The following is an 18,647-nucleotide window of genomic DNA, read 5'->3' on the forward strand; positions in this document are numbered from 1 at the left end:
TCCCTTAACCTCGGTTGGTGATGAGTGGGAAGATGAAAGGCTTCATTCTGGCCTAAGGTCCACTTAGGCCCACGATTGGAATCATGCTAAGTCCACTTATGCTAAGTCCATAGCCTATGATGAGCTTTAAGTACGTTAACGGTTTACCACCAATCCCCAAAGGTCCACTTAGGCCCACGATTGGAATCATGGCCCACCTAGTTGTGAGTGACCTACTTATCTATCCCTTTAGCCTTAAGGAGCCTACCTATACTTAGACAGATCCTAGAACCTTTCAAAAAAGGATACCCTTTATATATCTCTTGTTTTTTCAACCATATATCTTGTGCTCACCTAATTCTAAAGGACAAATAAAAGATGTAAAATTGGAAGGAAGACCCTAAAGTTATGGCATACCCTAAGACAATGGAGATAAAAGAAAAGAAGTTCTCACATATAAGAGGTTTGACCTCAAGTCTAAAGGGCATATCTTAACTTGAAAGGTTCATAAGACCATAGCCTAATTGCTATTGTAAGCCTAAATCAAAAACCCCTTCTGAAAAAGAGGACTTTGGGCCTAAGGTAACAAGTATGCTATGGACTTAGCATCCAAGATCCTACAAAGTCAAATATGGATTTCCCTAATCTTAGCCTCTTTGTTGTATTCCTAGGCCCAAAATGATGAGAACTTCATGGACTTTGAGAGCAAGGTTACAATATATTATAGCTAATGGGCTACTTCAAAAAAATATATAATTATAATAAAATGAAAAGAGAAGATCCCAAATGTGATGAATATATTGTAAGCTCATGTTTGAGAGAAAGGGTTGAAAATTTCTAAGTACATTCTAATGAAAGCCCATGAGAGTAAGATGAGAGCATTGTTGTAAATGGAACAAAGCCCAATGAAACAAGGGGATGGGTTCATTAGAAGAAATGGAGTGACTTTGTAATTGGGCCTTCATTAAAATGGACTTAAAGATTTTTTAAGGACACCAAAAAATAAAAGGAATCTTTAATTGAGACATGGACTTAATAAAAATGGGACTTCTTTTCAAGCACCATAGCACCACCAAAGTCAAGAAAACACATCTCCACTCCAATTTGGATTGGAGAAAAGAATGGAAGGCGTTAAGTCAAGATTGAGGATACAGATCAAGAAGAAGAGTTCCAAGTAGGGGAATCTTCTCAAGCAACAATGGTCGCTCCAATTAGTGATGAAATTGCACAAAAGATATTCAAGGCAATGGAAGAACAAAGTGACGCTTTCAAAAAGATGGGGAGTTGCCTCACTAAGCAAGAAGATGCCAAATGTAGAGGTTCTTGATGAGGAAGAATGGGTAGATTGGGATGAAAGGGACAAAGCTGATAATGAAAGGAACAAGAAATTTGAGAAACACATGGCAGAAACCATAGCTAGAGAAAGAAGATGGAGAAAATCCAACTAGCCTTTCACAAAGCCCAAGGAATGGATGATTGTCTCTATAACATTGGGGGCATAAGCTCCAAAACTCCCACTGCATTACCTCCAAAGTTAAAGATTTCTGATGCGGAAAAATTTGATGAAAATGGAGATCCATAGAAACATGTTAGAAGGTACCTAAGCATTGCTGAAATGAAGGGGTTGGATGAGAGGTAAACTTTGCATGCATTTATTCTCCACTCACAGGAGGTGCATCTAAATGATACTATAGTTTGGATTCTAGCAAGACTAAGGCGTGGAATGAATTAGTGGAGTTATTTGTGGATCAATTCATCTTCAACACTATGATTGATGTGACCTTAAGAGATTTGGAGACCACTAAGAAAGGAGTAGGGCAAACATTCTCCGAAGGTGGAAGGGAAAGGCATCTAAGATGGTTAATAGGTCAAATGAGAAAAATTAAATCAACATGATTATTAAGAATTTGCTTTTGGTGTATAATAGTAGGCTCTTGTCATCACCTATTAGTTCTTTTGGAGAGTTGTGTGATTATGGAGCTAGGATAGAGGATGCCATCAACAATGGACAATTGGAGAAGGGTAAGAGCAAACCTTCAATCAAGAAGGCATATGGAGGAGGAGCAACTACCTCTAAAGCTCCTAGTGAATGTAAGTGCCATCATACCTCAACAAACCTTAACCTACCCAAGCTTCACAAAAAAGGTCGGCCGAAAATTTTCCGACCTAGGAATGACCCTTGCCTAAGCATATGAGAATTTATCTTCCAAAGGATTCATCAAACCTCTAGATCCCACACCTATGCCTAATCCTGTACCTCCTACTTGGAACCTCAATGAGTATTGTCACTTCCATTAGAAAATCCAGCCATAAAACCAACAATTGCTTCCACCTCAAACACGAGATACAAGACCGCATAGACAAAGGGACCCTCCCAAATCCCAATATCATCACCAAGCCTAGCATTAGGAAAAGCCCTTTGCTTGATTATCATAGAGCTTCTCCTTCATATTAGAATTAGGTGCAAATCAATGAGATTGAATGGGATTGTTCAAAGTTGATAAAGACCATGGAAGTTAATACTGTAGAAGTCCAAGGAATATGGGATGAATAAGATGATGTTTTAAATAATGCGGTGGTCATGTGGGGGATACTCCCTAAAGGAATGACCAAGCTAAAGAAAAGAGTCACAGAGGACAATGTGGCCAATATTATTGGGAGTGGGAAACACTACAAACCATCCTTTTTGGAGAATGATCATCCTGGTAGGGACATAGGAGAAGAGTCCAAGCCCACAGAATCTAAAGGAAGGGAAGAGAAAGAGGAAGAAGACTCAAGCTCATGTATCGGTATAGGGCTTGCTTATGGCTTCTCACAAGCATTGTAGTGCTCTCTTGGATGCTTTGAATGGAAAAGGGGTGCCTAGAGAAACTACACCACAAGAAGTGCTATCTCTCATGGGAGTCGAGGCCCTATCTCATCCTCTTCGTGCCTTTTTCGATGAAGAACTTCCTCCTGAAGGAGCCACTCACACTAGACCTTTACAAATCACCATTGAATGCATGGGAACCAAGGTCCCTATGGTGTTGATTGATAATGGATTTGCATCGAATGTATGTCCTTTTAGGACCACCCTTACCATTGGATTAGATGTGGAAACAATCATACCCTCTCCTTTGACCATTAAGGCATATAACAACACTTCAAGGAAGGTTATGGGTAATTTCAAAGCTCCTTGCAAGGTTGGCCCAATAGAAACAATTGTGGAATTTCATGTCATGGACATCACTCCTAATTACAACCTTCTCTTGGGAAGGGCATGGCTTCACCCTATTGGGGCTATTCCCTATTCTCTACACCAAATGATGAAGATCCCATGGAAGGGAGGAATTGCTGTAGTGCTCGGTCATGGTGAGATGCTACCATTGGTTCGGGAGGAATTAAGCTCCAAATGAGTGGCTTTGAATTTATGAACATGGCTGATTATGGGTTAAAGGATGAAAGGTATACTTCGAATTTGGTCCCATATTGAAGCCATGAGGTGATTGCAATGATAAAAAAACATGGGGTATATGCCTGGTATGGGTATTGGAAAAGAAGGAAAAAGGGCGGTTGAATTCCCCATTTTCAAGACTCAACTGACGAAGAAAGGTTTGAGATTCTTTGAAGGATGTGACGAAATCTATGATAGGCCAAGAAAGTATTGACCCCTTGTGATGAATTAACCAATTAATTAGCCAAGTTAATTAATTAATTCAATTAACATGCAATAAGCGTGATAGCACAAAAAAATCACCAACTAAGTTAAAATGCAGCAGAAAATAAATTGACACGGTGATTTGTTTATGAATGGGGAAAACCTACACGGCGAAAACCTCACCGGGTGATTTTTAGATCACCACTCCCAAGAATTCACTATTATCACAATAAGCGGCTACAAGTAAAGAAATCCCAGTACCTTATACCAACCTACAGTTAAACCCTTACCCCAATACCCAATTGGACTTGTTCTGTAGTGACAATCTCTCCTTTCAATGCACGGCTCCCAGTACGTGACTAACCAATTTGATGCGCAGATCCCAGTACGCGGCTTACTCACCAACTTGAGAAAGATGTTGGCTGCAAAGTTCTTCAGTTCATCAACACGTTGAAAATCACGAAGCTCCTTGGTTACAAAACCCTACGATGTACAAACATAGCAGCTTCTTGAATAGAAAGATGAACTAAGGCATATATCTTCAGTTCACAATACGCTTGTGAAAAACTTTTGCATTGAGTTGCATCCACTGTGATGGCCCTTAAAACAATTCTTATATATGTTTAGGGTTGTGAGAAAAGAAAGCTCAAACATCTATTCACGGATTGGAGTGAAATCAGCTTTGAAAAACTGAATTCCATAAACCTCGATAGATATCTTATCTGTCAACCAGTTGTCAAGCATCAGGTTGAAATAGATTTTTAAATCTCGATAGATACTAGCTGTCGAGCTTTAAAATCCAACACTTCTTCACTTGTTTCTTGGACAAACTTGTATAGTTTTAACACTTGAACTTGAAACCTTGTTCCTTGAAGCATTAAACACATCCTAGATCTACCCAATTACAATTAAAGTGCGTTTTTCAAAGGATTAGCCAATTCTATATTGACATATGTTCCTAACAATGATTCACATATGTCCTAATAATCTAGAAGAACCTTGGTACCCTTAATGGAAAATTTGTGAAGGAAGGGGGAGACTTCCCTTTTTGTGGCTTCCCCAAACTTTGGGTAGGTAAGGATGGAAATGTGTATTCGGGTTGGGAGATATTCTTCAACAAGAAGCTCACCTTCAAGGAGAAGCCTATGGTGGTGATCAATGAAGTTCAAGAAGAATTCGATTGGGGTGGATTACATGGATGCTAAAGCAATGAAGACAATGCTGAAGATGGAAGTGGACGTGTTCACCATCACCAACAAGGAGCCAAGTGATCCTTCCGCCTTTGTCATGCCTATTATGGGTAACTTAATAATTGGATTCGGGTTGGGTTTTCTAAAAATATGGGAAGGAAAGTGTGTAATGAAGTCCCAATAAGATGAATTCTGATTTGGCTTATTTTGATGTGTCCCATAATATTGAAATTTTGCATTTAAATGATTCAAATGAATTTGAAAATAAAATTAATAAAAGATTGGAAAAGAAAATTGAACCTGATAGGCCAAAAATGAATTGACCCCTTATGATAAATTAACCAATTAATTTAGCCAAGTGAATTAATTAAGTTAATTAATATGCAAACGCATGGTAGCAAAAACAAATCACCAAATAACTAAATATGCAATGGAAAATAAATAACACGATAATATGTTTACAAATGGGCAAAACCTAATGGCAAAAACCCCACCAGGTGATTTTCAGGTCACCACTCTTGAAATTCCACTATTATCACAACAAGCGGTTACAAGTAAAAGAATCCCAGTACCTTATACCAACCTATTGTTGAACCCTTACCCCAATACCCAATTGGACTTGTTCTGTAGTGAAAATTTTCCCTTTCGATGCACGGCTCCCAAGTACGTGACTAACCAATTGCGCAAATCCCAATACGCGACTTCAATCACCAACTAGAGAAGGTTGTTGGCTGCAAAGTTCTTCAGTTCATCCACACGATAAGATCAAGAAGATGCTTAGTCACAAAACCCTAAGGTGCACATACATAACAACTTCTTCAAAAGAGATGAACAAGGGTAAAACTTTGTCTCCAGTCACAATTTGCTTGAACAAACTATTCTTAAAGCTTGTGCAACTTGTGAACACTTTGACGGCCCTTAAAATAATCCTTTTATATGTCTAGGGTTAGAAGAAAAGAAAACCCAAACACATAAAATTGGATTAGAGTCAAAACAGAACTGGAATTCTGTTTTTCAAAAAGCTCGACAGATAGCTGTCTATCGAGGTGCTGTCGAGTAGTTGTCAAGCTTTAATGAACAGCACTTCTTCAGCTTGAATCTCGGACAAACTTGCATGTCTTCAACACTTGATCTTGAAACACAGTTTCTTGAAGTATTAAACACATCCTAGATCTACCCAAATACCAGTGAAGTGCATTTTGTCAAAGGATAAGCCAATTACATAAAATAGTGACATATGTTCCTAACAAGTGAATCACATATGTCCTAACAAAACCTATGGAACCAACTTTTGAAAACTCTTAATTTGGGCAATGATGAGAATTCAGGTTTAATTAAAATTGGCTTAACCCTAAATGAAAAAGAAAGAAAAGATCTCAAAGAGTTGTTCACTGAATTTCAAGAAGTGTTTGCATGGTCCTACGAAGATATGCCTAGTATTGATCCCAAGATAGCTCAACATGACATTGACACTCATGCTCACATGGTGCCCGTTAAACAAATGTTAAGTCGTATGAGAATCGAATGGCTTATAAAGATCAAAGAAGAGGTCACCAAGCAATTGAAGGTAGGGTTCATCAAGCCTATGCACCAAGCCAAATGGATAGCCAATGTTATGCCTGTACCAAAGAAAAATGGTAAGGTAAGAATGTGCATGGATTTTAGGATTTGAACAAAGCTTTCCCTGAGGATGACTTCTCTCTTCCTCATATAGATTTCTTAGTGGATAACACAGCTAATAGTGCCTTGATGTCTTTCATGGATGGTTTTTAAGGATAAAACCAAATCAAGATGGCTCTAAGAAATATGACCAAGACTACCTTCACCATAGAATGGGGAATTTAATGTTACATTGTAATGCCATTCGGGCACAAGAATGCGAGTGTGACTTACTAAAGAATGGCCACAGCCTTGTTACATGATATGATGCACAATGAGTTAAAGTGTATGTTGATTATATGATTGTGAAATCCAAGGAGAGAAAAAGTCACATCGTTAACTTGAGGAAGTTCTTCAAAAGGATCAGGAAGTTTAGGCTGAGATTGAACCTACAGAAATGCACATTTGGAGTAACCGCGGGGTAGTCATTTGTCTTCTTGGAAAGTGATAAAGGGATAGAAGTTGACCCATCAAAGATCAAAGCCATATTAGAAATTCCTCCACCCAAAAGCGAGAAGGAGATAAAGGGAGTTTTAGGTCGATTATACTACATTAGACGATCTATTGCCAAACTCACTTCCACTTGTGAGCGCATCTTCAAGCTCTTAAGGAAGAATGAGCCTCATGAATGGAATGATGAATGTCAGAAAGCTTTTGAGCTCATTAAGGAATATGTCCTCCATCCACCTATCTTAATACCCCTAATGCATGAAAAACTACTACTCCTCTATCTCTCTATCATAGAGGATACGATTGGAAGTATGCTTGCACAAGAGGATGATGATAAGAAAAAGAAGGCCGTATACTATTTGAGCAAGAGGTTCTATGATTATGAGACTAGATACACACCTATAGAAAAATCATGATGTGCTCTCGTATGGATCATACAAAAGTTGAGACACATTATCCTACCTTTCCAAATATGGGTAGTGGCCAGGATGGATCCACTAAAGTACTTGTTTTGAGAAGCCTGCTTTGAATGGAAGACTGTCGAGATGGTTGATCTCACTAGCGGTATTCGATTTGAAGTATATGGCAAGGAAAACTATCAAAGGGAGTATTGTATTAGATTTTTTTGCCGAGAACCTCGTGGAGGGAAGAGATGGTAGAGAAGATTTTTTGGACGAGGATATTTTAGGTATTGAGCTTGGGGCATGGAAAATGTATTTCGATGGAGCTGTGAACCAATATGGAAATGGGATAGGAGTACTCTTGATCACTCCCGAAGGATCTTATATTTCCTTGGCAGTTAAATTGAACTTTGAGGCAACTAATAACATGGCAAAATATGAGGCTTATATCGTTGGAATGGAAACTCTCCAAGAATTGAGGGTAAAAGAGGCCGAGTTCTTTGGACATCCAACTTTGGTTATAGCTCAAGCACAAAGGTTGTGGAAAGTGAAAAAGGAGCACTTAAAGCCTTATTAGTAATATTTAAAGGATTTGACCAAAATTTTTGACAAGATTGAATATACAATCATCCCTAGAGCTCAGAATCAGTTTGCAGATGCCTTGACTACTTTAGCTTCCATGGTTGAAATGCCTGAAGAAGTGTGGACATAACCCTTAGATATTGAACAAAGTTATGGGATGGTACGTAAAAAGAATGCTGAAACTTCAATCTTGGTTATAGAAGAAGAAGGGGTTCCTTGGTATTATGACATTATGAAATTCTTGGAGTTGGGGGTATATCCGGATGGCGCTGACAAGTGAGAGCATTGTTCGATTAAGATGATGGTAATACAATACATCTTATGTGGAGGACAGCTCTATAGGAGATCCTATGATGGTATACACCTTCGTTGTCTAAAGAAAGAAGAAGCCAAGAAAGTTACAGAAGAAATTCATCAAGGGATTTGTAGTCCTCATATGAATGGGAGAATGCTAGCCAAGAAGATCTTGAGGATAGGGTACTATTGGAACACAATGGAGGTTGATTGTGTAGACTTTGTGAAGAGTTTCCATGATTGCCAAACACATGCAAATTTGAATCACGTGCCACTTAGTGAGCTATACAACATGAGCTCTCAATGACCTTTCTCAGTCTGAGGCATCGATGTGATTGGAAGGATAGCCCCAAAGGCCTCGAATGGACAAGAATACATCCTAGTGGTGATTGACTACTTCACCAAATAGGTGGAAGCAACCTCCTACTTCATGTTAAAAGCCAAGCATGTGGTTCGATTCATAGAGAATAACATCATTTGTCAGTATGGGGTATCCCAAGAGATTATCTCCATAACTGGTTCCCACTTTGAGGGAGAGATTAGAACAATCATGGAGTTGTACAAAATTGAGCATCACAAGTCTTCACCATATTGACTAGACCAATGGAGCCGTAGAAGCAGCCAATAAGAACATTAAGAACATCCTAGCCAAGATGGTAGTAACATACAAAGATTGGGCCGAGAAGCTCCCATTTGCCTTATAGGGTTACAGAACTTCTATCTGTGCATCAACTGGGACGACTCCTTACTCTTTGGTCTACGGTAGTGAAGTAGTACTTCCCATTGAAGTGGAGATACAATCTTTGAGGTTACTAGCAGAAACCAAGGTCCTAGTAGAGTATTGGGTGAAAGAAAGATATGAGAAATTGGCTTTGATAGATGAGAAGAGAGCTAGGGCACAATACCAAGCACAAGGATTCCAAAAGAGGATTGCTAGAGCATTTAACAAAAAGGTGAGACCTAGAAACCTTAAAGAAGGGGACATGGTTCTAAAAGTGCTTAGAGATGAAACTTTTGATTCGAGAGGAAAGATGAAGCCAAGATGGTCCGGTCCTTTTATTATCAAGAAGATCATGACAGGAGGTGCTATTAGAATTACAGATTTGGATGGGGAAGAGATGCTTCACCCAATCAACGTGGATAGACTCCATAGATACCACATTTGAAAAAAGAAAAAGAGAAATCCTACTAGGTTGAATACCTGAAAGGGCAGCCTAGGCAAAAGTTAAGGCAAAAGGACCCCACTAAGTTGAAAACCCGAAAGGGCGATCTAGACCTAAGATAAGGAAGAAGACCATGGGCATGGTGAAAATTTCTCAAAGGACCTCATGGGAAAAAATTACAAGGCATGGAAAAAAAGAAAAGAAAAAAAATGATGACAATAAGAAAAGATAATAATGTTGGAAAAACACATGGAAAAATACACGTTTATATCTCATACAAAAACACGCAGCAGAATATAAACACATCAAGAAGAGACGTTTCAAGAGGAACTATCTCAAGAAGAAATGACTCTTTCAATTGTTGATAGGATTGCACAAAAGATATTCAAAGCAATAGAAGAACAAGGCGATGCTCTAAAGAAGATGGGAGGTTGTCTCTCCAAGCTAGAAGAGATAAAGCTCAAGAAACCTGTGAACATAAAGATACATGAAGAAGAAGAAGAATGAGAAGAATGGGATGAAAGAGACAAGGCCGATTATGAAAGGAACAAGCAATTTGAGAAACTCATTGCAGACATCGTGGCCATGAAGGAAAAAATGGAAAAGATGCAACTAGCACTTCGCAAGGCTCAAGGAATAGATTATTGTCTCTACAACATAGGTGGATTGGACTCCAAGACTCCCATTGCATTGCCTCCCAAGTTCAAGATATCTGATGTGGAAAAGTTTGATGGGACTGGAGATCCAAAGCAATATGTTAGGAGGAGTTTGAGCATTACAGAAATGAAATGGTTGGATGAGAAGCAAATTTTGCATGCATTTCCTTTCTCATTTATGGGAGGTGCATCAAGATGGTACTATAGCTTTGTTCTGAATAAGACCGAGGTGTGGAATGAGCTAGTAGAGTTATTCGTGGATCAATTCATCTTTAATACCAAGATTGATGTAACTTTGAGGGACTTGGAGACCACTAAGCAAGGAGTTGGGTATACTTTTTTAGAATACATGACAAGGTCGAAAGGAAAGGCATCTAGGATGGTTAATAGGCCAAATGAGAAGGAACAAATCAACATGATTATCAAGAATTTGCTTTTGGCATATAATAGCAGGCTTCTATAATCACCTATTAGTTCTTTTGGGAGTTGTGTGATTATGGAACTAGGATCAAAGATGCCATTAATAATGGGCAATTGGAGAAAGGCGAGAGCAAGCCTCTAATCAAGAAGCATATGGAGGAGGAGTGGCCACTTCTAAAGCACCTAATCCTATGAATGTAAGTGTCATCATACCTCAACAAGCTTTAGCTTACCCAAGCTTCACAAAGAAAGCCCACCAAGAATTCTATGACCTAGGAATGACCCTTGCCCAAGCATATGAGAACTTAACTTTCAAAGGATTCATCAAACCCTTAGACCCCACACCTATACCTAATCCTGTGCCCCCTAATTGGAACCTCAATGAATACTGCCACTTCCATTAGAAATATGGCCACAAAACTGACAATTATTTTTGTCTCAAGCATGAGATACAAGACCTAATAGACAATGGAACTCTCCCAAATCTAAACATTATCACCAAGCCTAACATTAGGATGAACCCCTTACCTGATTATCATCGAGCTCTTCCTTCGTATCAAAATTGGGTGTAAGTAGAAGAGATTGATTGGGATTATTTGAAGTTGATAGAAATCGTGGAGGTTAACACAGTGGAAGTCTAAGGAATATAGGATGAAGAGGATGAGATTTTGAAAAGTATGGTGGCTGTATGGGGAATACTCCTCAAAGGAATGTCCGAATTGAAGAAGAGGGTCCTAGAAGACGATGTGGCAAACATCACTAAAAGTGGGAAACACTAGAAGCCATCCTTTTTGGAGAAGGATCATCTTGGTAGGAACATGGAAGAAGGGTCCAAGTCTATTGAACACAAAGGAAAGGAAGAGAAAAAAGACGAAGATAGGGTTTTAACTCAATTAAAGAAGACTTAAGCTCATATGTCTATATGGGTTTTACTAATGGCTTCTCACAAGCATCACAATGCTCTCTTGGATGCTTTGAATGGGAAGGAAGTACCCATAAAGACTACCCCACAAAAGGTGCTATCTTTCATGGGAGTTAAGGATTCATCTCATCCTTTCTTCACCTTTTCCAATGAAGAACTTCCTCCTAAAGGAGCCACTCATACTAGACCTTTGTAAATCACCATCAAGTGCATGGGTGCCAAGGTTCCAGTGGTGCTTATTGATAATGAATCCACATTAAATGTGTGCTCTTTTAGGACCGCTCTCAAAATTAGCCTGGACGTGGAGACAATCATCCCCTCTCCTTTGACTGTTAGAGCTTATGATAACATTTCAAGGAAGGTTATGGAAACTTTCAAGGCTCCTTACAAAATTGGTTTGTTGGAAACAATTGTGGAATTCCACATAATGGACATCACTCCTAACTACAAACTTCTCTTAGGGAGGGCATAACTTCATCCCATTGGGGCTATCCTTTCTACTTTACACCGAAAGATGAAGATCCTATGGAAAGGAGGAATTGCTATAGTACTTGGTGATGGTGAGATCTTAGCTCTCATCTGTTGGCTCAAAGAGGGAGGAAATGAGTGGCTTTGAGTTTGTGAGCATGGCTAATTACGGATTGAAGGATGAGAAGTATACTACGGATTTACTCTTATATTGTAGTAACAAAGTGATTGCAATGATGAAGAAAATGAGATATATGCCTGGTATGGGTCTAGGAAAGGAAGGAAGAAGGATGGCTGAGTTCCCTGACTTCAAGACTCAACTAAACAAGGAAGGTTTGAGATTTTTTGAAGGCTACTATGGAATCAAGAAGAATCTTGGTACCCTAAATGAGAACTTTATGAAGGAAGGAGGAGACTTTCCTTTCTGTGACTTTCTCGAGATTTGGGTTGATAAGGATGAAAAAATGAATCCTAGCTGGGAGATATTCTTTAATGAGAAGCTCACGTTCAAGGAAAAAACTACTGTGGTGATCAAGGAAATTCAAGAGGAGGTCAACTGGATGGACTACATGGATGCTGAAGCAATGAGGGCTATGCTAAAAGTGGAGAGGGATGTGCTTCATCACCATCGAGGAGCCAAGTGATCCTTCTACCTTCATCATGCCTACTAATGGGCAACTTAGCAATTGGACTTGGGTTAGGTTTTCCAAGAATATGGGAAAGAAATTTTGTAATGCAAGTTCAGATGTACTTTCCAACATTTTTAATAAGATGAATTTTGATTTGGCTTATTTTGATGTGTCCCATAATATTGAAATTTTGCACTTAAATGATTCTAATGAATTTGAAAATTAAATTTAAAAACAATTAGAAAAGAAAATTGAACATGTGGAAAAAACTTTTGAAACTCTTAATTTGGGCAATGATAAGAATCCATGCTTAATTAAAATTAGCTCAACCCTAGATAAAGAAGAAAGAAAAGATCTTCAAGAACTTCTCACAAAATTCCAAGAGGTGTTTGCATGATCCTATGAAAATATGTCTGGTATTGATCCCAAGATAGCCCAACACCACATTGATACCCATGCTCACATGGTACCCGTTATGTAGAAGTTTAGAAATATGAGAACTTAGTGGCTTCTCAAGATCAAAGAAGAGGTCATAAAGCAATTGAAAGTAGGATTCATCAAACCTGTGCACCAAGCTGAGTGGATAGCCTATGTTGTGCCTGTACCAAAAAAGGATGGGAAAGTAAGAATATATGTAGATTTTAGGGATCTAAACAAGGCTTGCCCTAAGGACGATTTCCCTCTTCCTCAAACAGATGTCATAGCGGATAACACTGCCAATAGTGCCTTGATGTCTTTCATGGATGGTTTCTAAACAAATCAAGATCGCTCCTAAGGACATGACCAAGACCACCTTCACTACAAAATGGGGAATTTATTGTTATACGGTAATGTCGTTTAGGCTCAAGAATGCAGGTGGAACTTACGAAAGAATATGGCTACAACCCTACTACATGACTTGATTCACAATAAAGTTGAGGTATATGTTGATGACATGATAGTGAAATCCAAGGATAGAAGGGGGCTCATCTCCAAACTAAGAAAGTTTTTCAAAAGTATCAAAGGTATAGACTGAGATTGAATCCACAAAAGTGCACCATTAGGGTAACCGCTGGGAAATTGCTAGGCTTTTGGGTAAGTGATAGAGGGATAGAGGTTGACCCATCAAAGATTAAAGTCATATTGGACATGCCTCCCCCCAAGAGTGAGAAAAGGATAAAAGGATTCTTAGGACGATTATAGTACATCAACCAATTCATTGCCAAACTTACTTCTACTTGTGAGCCCATCTTCAAACTCTTTAGGAAGAAAGAACCCAATACATGGAACGATGAATGTCAAATTGCCTTCAAACTTATCAAGGAATATCTTCTCCATCCACCTATCCTGGTGCCCCCGAAGCATGGAAAGCCATTACTACTTTATCTCTTGATCATAGAAAATGCGGTTGGGAGTATGCTTACATAAGAGGATGATGATAAGAATGAGAGAGCCGTTTATTACTTGAGCAAGAGGTTCCATGATTATGATACTAGATACACACCCATAGAAAAGTCATGCTTTGCTCTTGTGTGGGTCGTGCAGAAACACCTTTCTAGATATGGATAGCAGACATAATGGGCCCGTTGAAGTATCTATTCGAGAAGTTGCCCTTGAGTGGAAGGCTATCAAGATGGTTAATCATGTTGGCAAAATTCAACTTAAAGTATACGGCTAGAAAAACCATCAAAGGAAGTGTCATGTTTGACTTTTGTGCTGAGAACCCCATAAAAGGAGAAAATGGTAAAGAAGATTTCTCGAATAAAGAAACTTGGACACCGAACTAGGAGCATGGAGGATGTATTTTGATGGACCCATGACCCAATAAGGAAATGGGATATGAGTACTTTTGATCACCCTCGATGGATCTCACATACCTCTGGCAGTCATGTTGAACTTTGAGGCAACTAACAACATGGTAGAATATGAGGCTTATATCGCCAGAAAAGAAGCTCTTCGAGAGTTAGGGGTAAAAGAGGTAGCAACCTTTAGAGATTCAACTTTGGTCATAACCCAAACACAAAAGTTGAAGAAGGTGAAAGAAGAACACCTGAAGCCTTACCAACAATATTTGGAGAAGTTAACCGGAACCTTTGACAAGATTGAACACATTATCATCCTTAGAGCTCATAATCAGTTTGTAGATGCTTTGGCTTCTCTAGCCTTAATGGTTGAAATTCCTGAAGGAGTATGGACACGACCCTTAAAGGTTGAGCAGAGCTATGAGTTGGTACACAAGGAGAAAGGAGGACCACCAGTCTTGGCTATAGAAGAGGGTATTATGACATCATGAAATTCCTAGAATTAGGAATTTATCCTGACGGTACCAATAAGAGAGGATGTCGTTCAGTCAAGATGATGGCAATGCAATACATTCTATGTGGAGGTTAACTCTATAGGAGATCCTATGATTGTGTGCATCTTCGTTGCCTGAAGAGAAAAGAAGCCGAAAGAGTCATGGAAGAAGTCCGCCAATGGATTTGTGGTCCTCACATGAATGGGAGGATGTTGGCCAAGAAAATCCTAAGAATGGGATACTATTGGAATACAATGGAAATTGATTGCTTGGACTTCGTAACGAGTTGCCATGATTGTCAGACACACGCAAATTTGAACCATGTACCACCTAGTAAGCTATACAGCATGACCTTTCCATGGCCTTTCTAAGTATAGGGCATAGACGTGATTGAAATAATAGCCCCTAAGGCTTTAAATGGACACAAGTACATCCTAATGGCAATTGACTATTTCATCAAATGGGTAGAGGTAGCCTCCTACTATGTACTAAAAGCTAAGCGTGTGGCTTGATTCATAGAGAATAACTTCATTTGTTGGTTTGGGGTACCACAAGAAATCATCTTAGACTATGGTTCCCATTTTGAGGGAGAGGTTGAAGGATCATGGCATCGTACAACATTGAGCACCATAAGTCTTCACCATATCGACCACAAACCAATGGAGTCGTAGAAGCAGCCAATAAGAACATCAAAAATATCCTAGCCAAGATGGTAGTGACATACAAGGATTGGGACGAAAAGCTTTTGTTTGCCTTATGGGGTTATATAACTTCTATCTATGTGTCAACTGGGGCAACCCCTATTCTTTGTTTTATGAGAGTGAAATGGTATTTCCTATTGAGGTGGAGATACAATCTTTAAGGGTGCTGGTAGAAACCAAAATCCTAGAAGAAGACTGGATGAAAGAAAGATATGAGCATTTGGCTTTAATAGATGACAAGAAAGCTAGAGCACAGTACCACGTACAAGGTTATCAAAAAAGGATTGCTAGGGCATTTAACAAAATGGTGAAACCTAGAGATCTTAAGGAGGAGATTTAGTCCTGAAGATACTTAGAGATGAAACTTTCAATCCAAGAGGAAAGATGAAGCCAAGATGGTTTAGCCCTTTCATTATCAAAAAGATCATGTCAAGAGGTGCTACAAGAATTACAGATTTGGATGGAGAAGAGATGCTTCACCCAATCAACATGGATAGGCTCTGGAAGTATAACATTAAAAAAAAAAAAAAAAAAAAAAAAAAGCTTGCTAGGTTGAAAACTCGGAAGGACGGCCTAAGCAAAAGTTAAGGCAAAACAACCTCGCTAGATTGAAAACCTAGAAGGGCGATCTAGGCAAAAGATAGAGGAAAAGACCATGGGATGTCATGGGAAAAAGTTACATGGCATAGAAAAAAGAAAAGAAAAATAAAGACAATAAGCAAAGATAATAAAATGGTTGATTCTCTTATTGCTCAAATTAAAACAAATTGTTTCCATAGGGGATTTCAAAATTTCAACCCTTTATTAAACTCAAAAGAAATACATGAGAATCATAAAGTGCAGAAAATTAAAATTTGGGGCATATCAAGGTAGTCAGTTAGTCCTCTTTCTTTTGTTGGACATCTTGTAAACCTTCTCTTCCCTATGAACCACCCTCATATCAGTGGATAACCAATCCTTGTACCTCGAAGTTGGATGGAGGAATTGACAAAAGTGAATGCCCCTAGTTATCATCCTCCGTGACCAAGTCTCACAAATTCTGTCAAAGATTCTCTTAGTGAATGCTAGGGTATGGAAAGAACCATCATTGCTAGGAGTTCCTTGATGGTCACCAAATTGCCTTGCAATGCAACATGTAGAGTAGTAAGAGCAACATCAAAGCTCAAACAAAGGAACGCAGTTGTCCTTAAAACCACGATTGACCATATCCGTGATGTGCCACCATTCCACCACCCATTGGACACATAAAGGGGAGAGACGCTTCAGGATTTCAGTGAACCCAGCAGGATCCATCTCCTTATTTTTTGGGCTTACAATCATGATAATGCTTAGGTTGATATTGACCAAGAGAGACAGTGGGAGGATAAAGCAATTGGAGCCTCTCATATAGCCATATCTGAAGGAGAGAAAAAAGGGAAAGCATGAGTGTTTAGTGGAAAAAGGAGAGATAAAAAACAAAAGAGAAAAAGAGAGAAAATAAATGTATATGCAAAGAAGATATAAGGAGCCTCGATGGGTTGAAAATCGAAATGCAATCTATACAAAAATTAGAGGTCCAAAGAATGTTGCTTCCTGTCTATGAATGACATCCAAGCCATTGAGAGTTTCAGCCAAGAGAGGACTCCTGGCAAAGAATGTTGCTTCCCGTCTATTAGCGGTCCAAAGAATGTTGTTTCCTCGGCTTGGAATATGTTTTATGAAGGATTAGAGGCCTCCTATGGCTATTTTATACTAAAGAGAGTCGGCTAGGGTTTCTCTGCCTAGCAACATGCGCGCGCATGGTCAACACATGCTTGAGAATGCATGCGTATGCATGCACAAGCAAGCATACAGATTCGAATTCATTTTCCCATTTGAAGTGTGGTTCCTCCACTAAGGCTTCTCTCATGATTCCTACAACCTAAAGGATTACTCAAAGCATGCTCAAGCTCAAATTTTCAAGCATCAAAGACAAAAAAAGAAAAGGAAAGAGCAAGACAATAAAATGCATAAATTCCCATGAGTTGTAAAATAAGTACTTGTCCTAAATAAAAATAGAAATGTAAAATATGTTCTTAAAATACGACCCAATGTCTCAAATAAAATTTTAAATGCAGAGATAAATGCTAATAAAAAGAAAAAAAAAATAAAACAGGAAATATGTTGTGTGTTTGTGCTATGTCTGTTAGTCTAAACTACAAGATCATCACCAGTAATGCATCTTCCTCGGTCGATAGCTAGGAGTCGTCTTAGGGCCATCACCATCATCATCATCATATCCCCCGAGTAGGCATACCTTTTAGGACCATAAATCTGCCTGGAATACTTAGTCACCTCTAGCTTGATGTTCTTAGAAAGCCAAACAAGCTCCTCATGCTCCTCTATGGTGGGCTAGATTAGAAAAGAAGACAGTATTAAAACAAGTTTTGAGTGATGTAAGAAAAGAAAAGACAAGACAAGGATGAAAGAGAGCTTACCACTCTTGTACCCTCAGGAAAAAGGTAACCCATGACATTCGGGTTACGCCCCACATGACGCTCCCGAGCAAAGCCATTAGGGCCATAAGCATAGACCAACCAAGGTAGATGAGAAGGGTCAACAAAATCCCTAGTAGTAGAACTAGCAACACCCTAACATAATCATCACAATTGAGTATCACCACGTGCTAGAAAATGTAAAAGAAGAAAGGGAGGGAGTGAGAGGAGCCTTGTTAAACTCATCATAGTCCAGGTCATCCACGAGCCACTCGACATAGGGAATGCCATCCCTCCACAATTGGTACTCAGCATCAGTCATGGAAAGCGAGGCAAGCATGAACTGTAGAGGATCAATCGGAACACGCGATGTATCCACACCCACCAATTGGCAACAGACCCACTCAACCAAGTAGAGGACCCTCAAACGCGCACCCTCGACAGGCTGGGTGATCCCAGAAGTAATGATGGCAGTTGCTTCCAAATTAGGGTTCGTAATAGGTGGAACACCTGCCTAAGAGCTCCATATAACTTGTGACAACACATGGTGAAAGTTCAAAATGTGTATAAAACAACCTTGAACGTTTAGACCTCAATAACAAAAAAAAAAAATCAATTCAAGCTTAATGTCAAACAATAAATGTGCGGAACATGAACATAAGCTAATAATTGAATCGATAAACAATCTAAACCATAAATAATCACAATCACAGCAGTAATTAAATGGTAAAGATAAAGGGAAGAGAGATGCAAACACAAGGACAACAC

The 18,647-nt window shown here is 39.1% G+C and overlaps 1 protein-coding gene across 1 annotated transcript; it reads left to right on the forward strand.

Annotated features, from left to right (window-relative positions):
* The first annotated feature begins 2,584 nt into the window (after positions 1 to 2,584).
* LOC115956652 lies at positions 2,585 to 3,374 on the forward strand. The gene is made up of 2 exons (XM_031074965.1): positions 2,585 to 2,768; positions 2,836 to 3,374. The coding sequence occupies exons 1-2, from the start codon at positions 2,585 to 2,587 to the stop codon at positions 3,372 to 3,374; spliced, it is 723 nt and encodes a 240-aa protein (XP_030930825.1).
* The last annotated feature ends 15,273 nt before the right edge of the window (positions 3,375 to 18,647 follow it).

Source organism: Quercus lobata, chromosome 8 (genome assembly GCF_001633185.2).
Source record: "Quercus lobata isolate SW786 chromosome 8, ValleyOak3.0 Primary Assembly, whole genome shotgun sequence".
Lineage (NCBI taxonomy): Eukaryota > Viridiplantae > Streptophyta > Magnoliopsida > Fagales > Fagaceae > Quercus > Quercus lobata.

Excerpts from the sequence above, each read along its gene's own strand:
- LOC115956652 (XM_031074965.1), top strand. The coding sequence starts at position 2,585 with ATGACCAAGCTAAAGAAAAGAGTCACAGAGGACAATGTGGCCAATATT. Across the intron at positions 2,769-2,835 it reads AGACTCAAGCTCATGTATCG|GGGTGCCTAGAGAAACTACA; the intron begins GTATAGGGCTTG and ends TGAATGGAAAAG.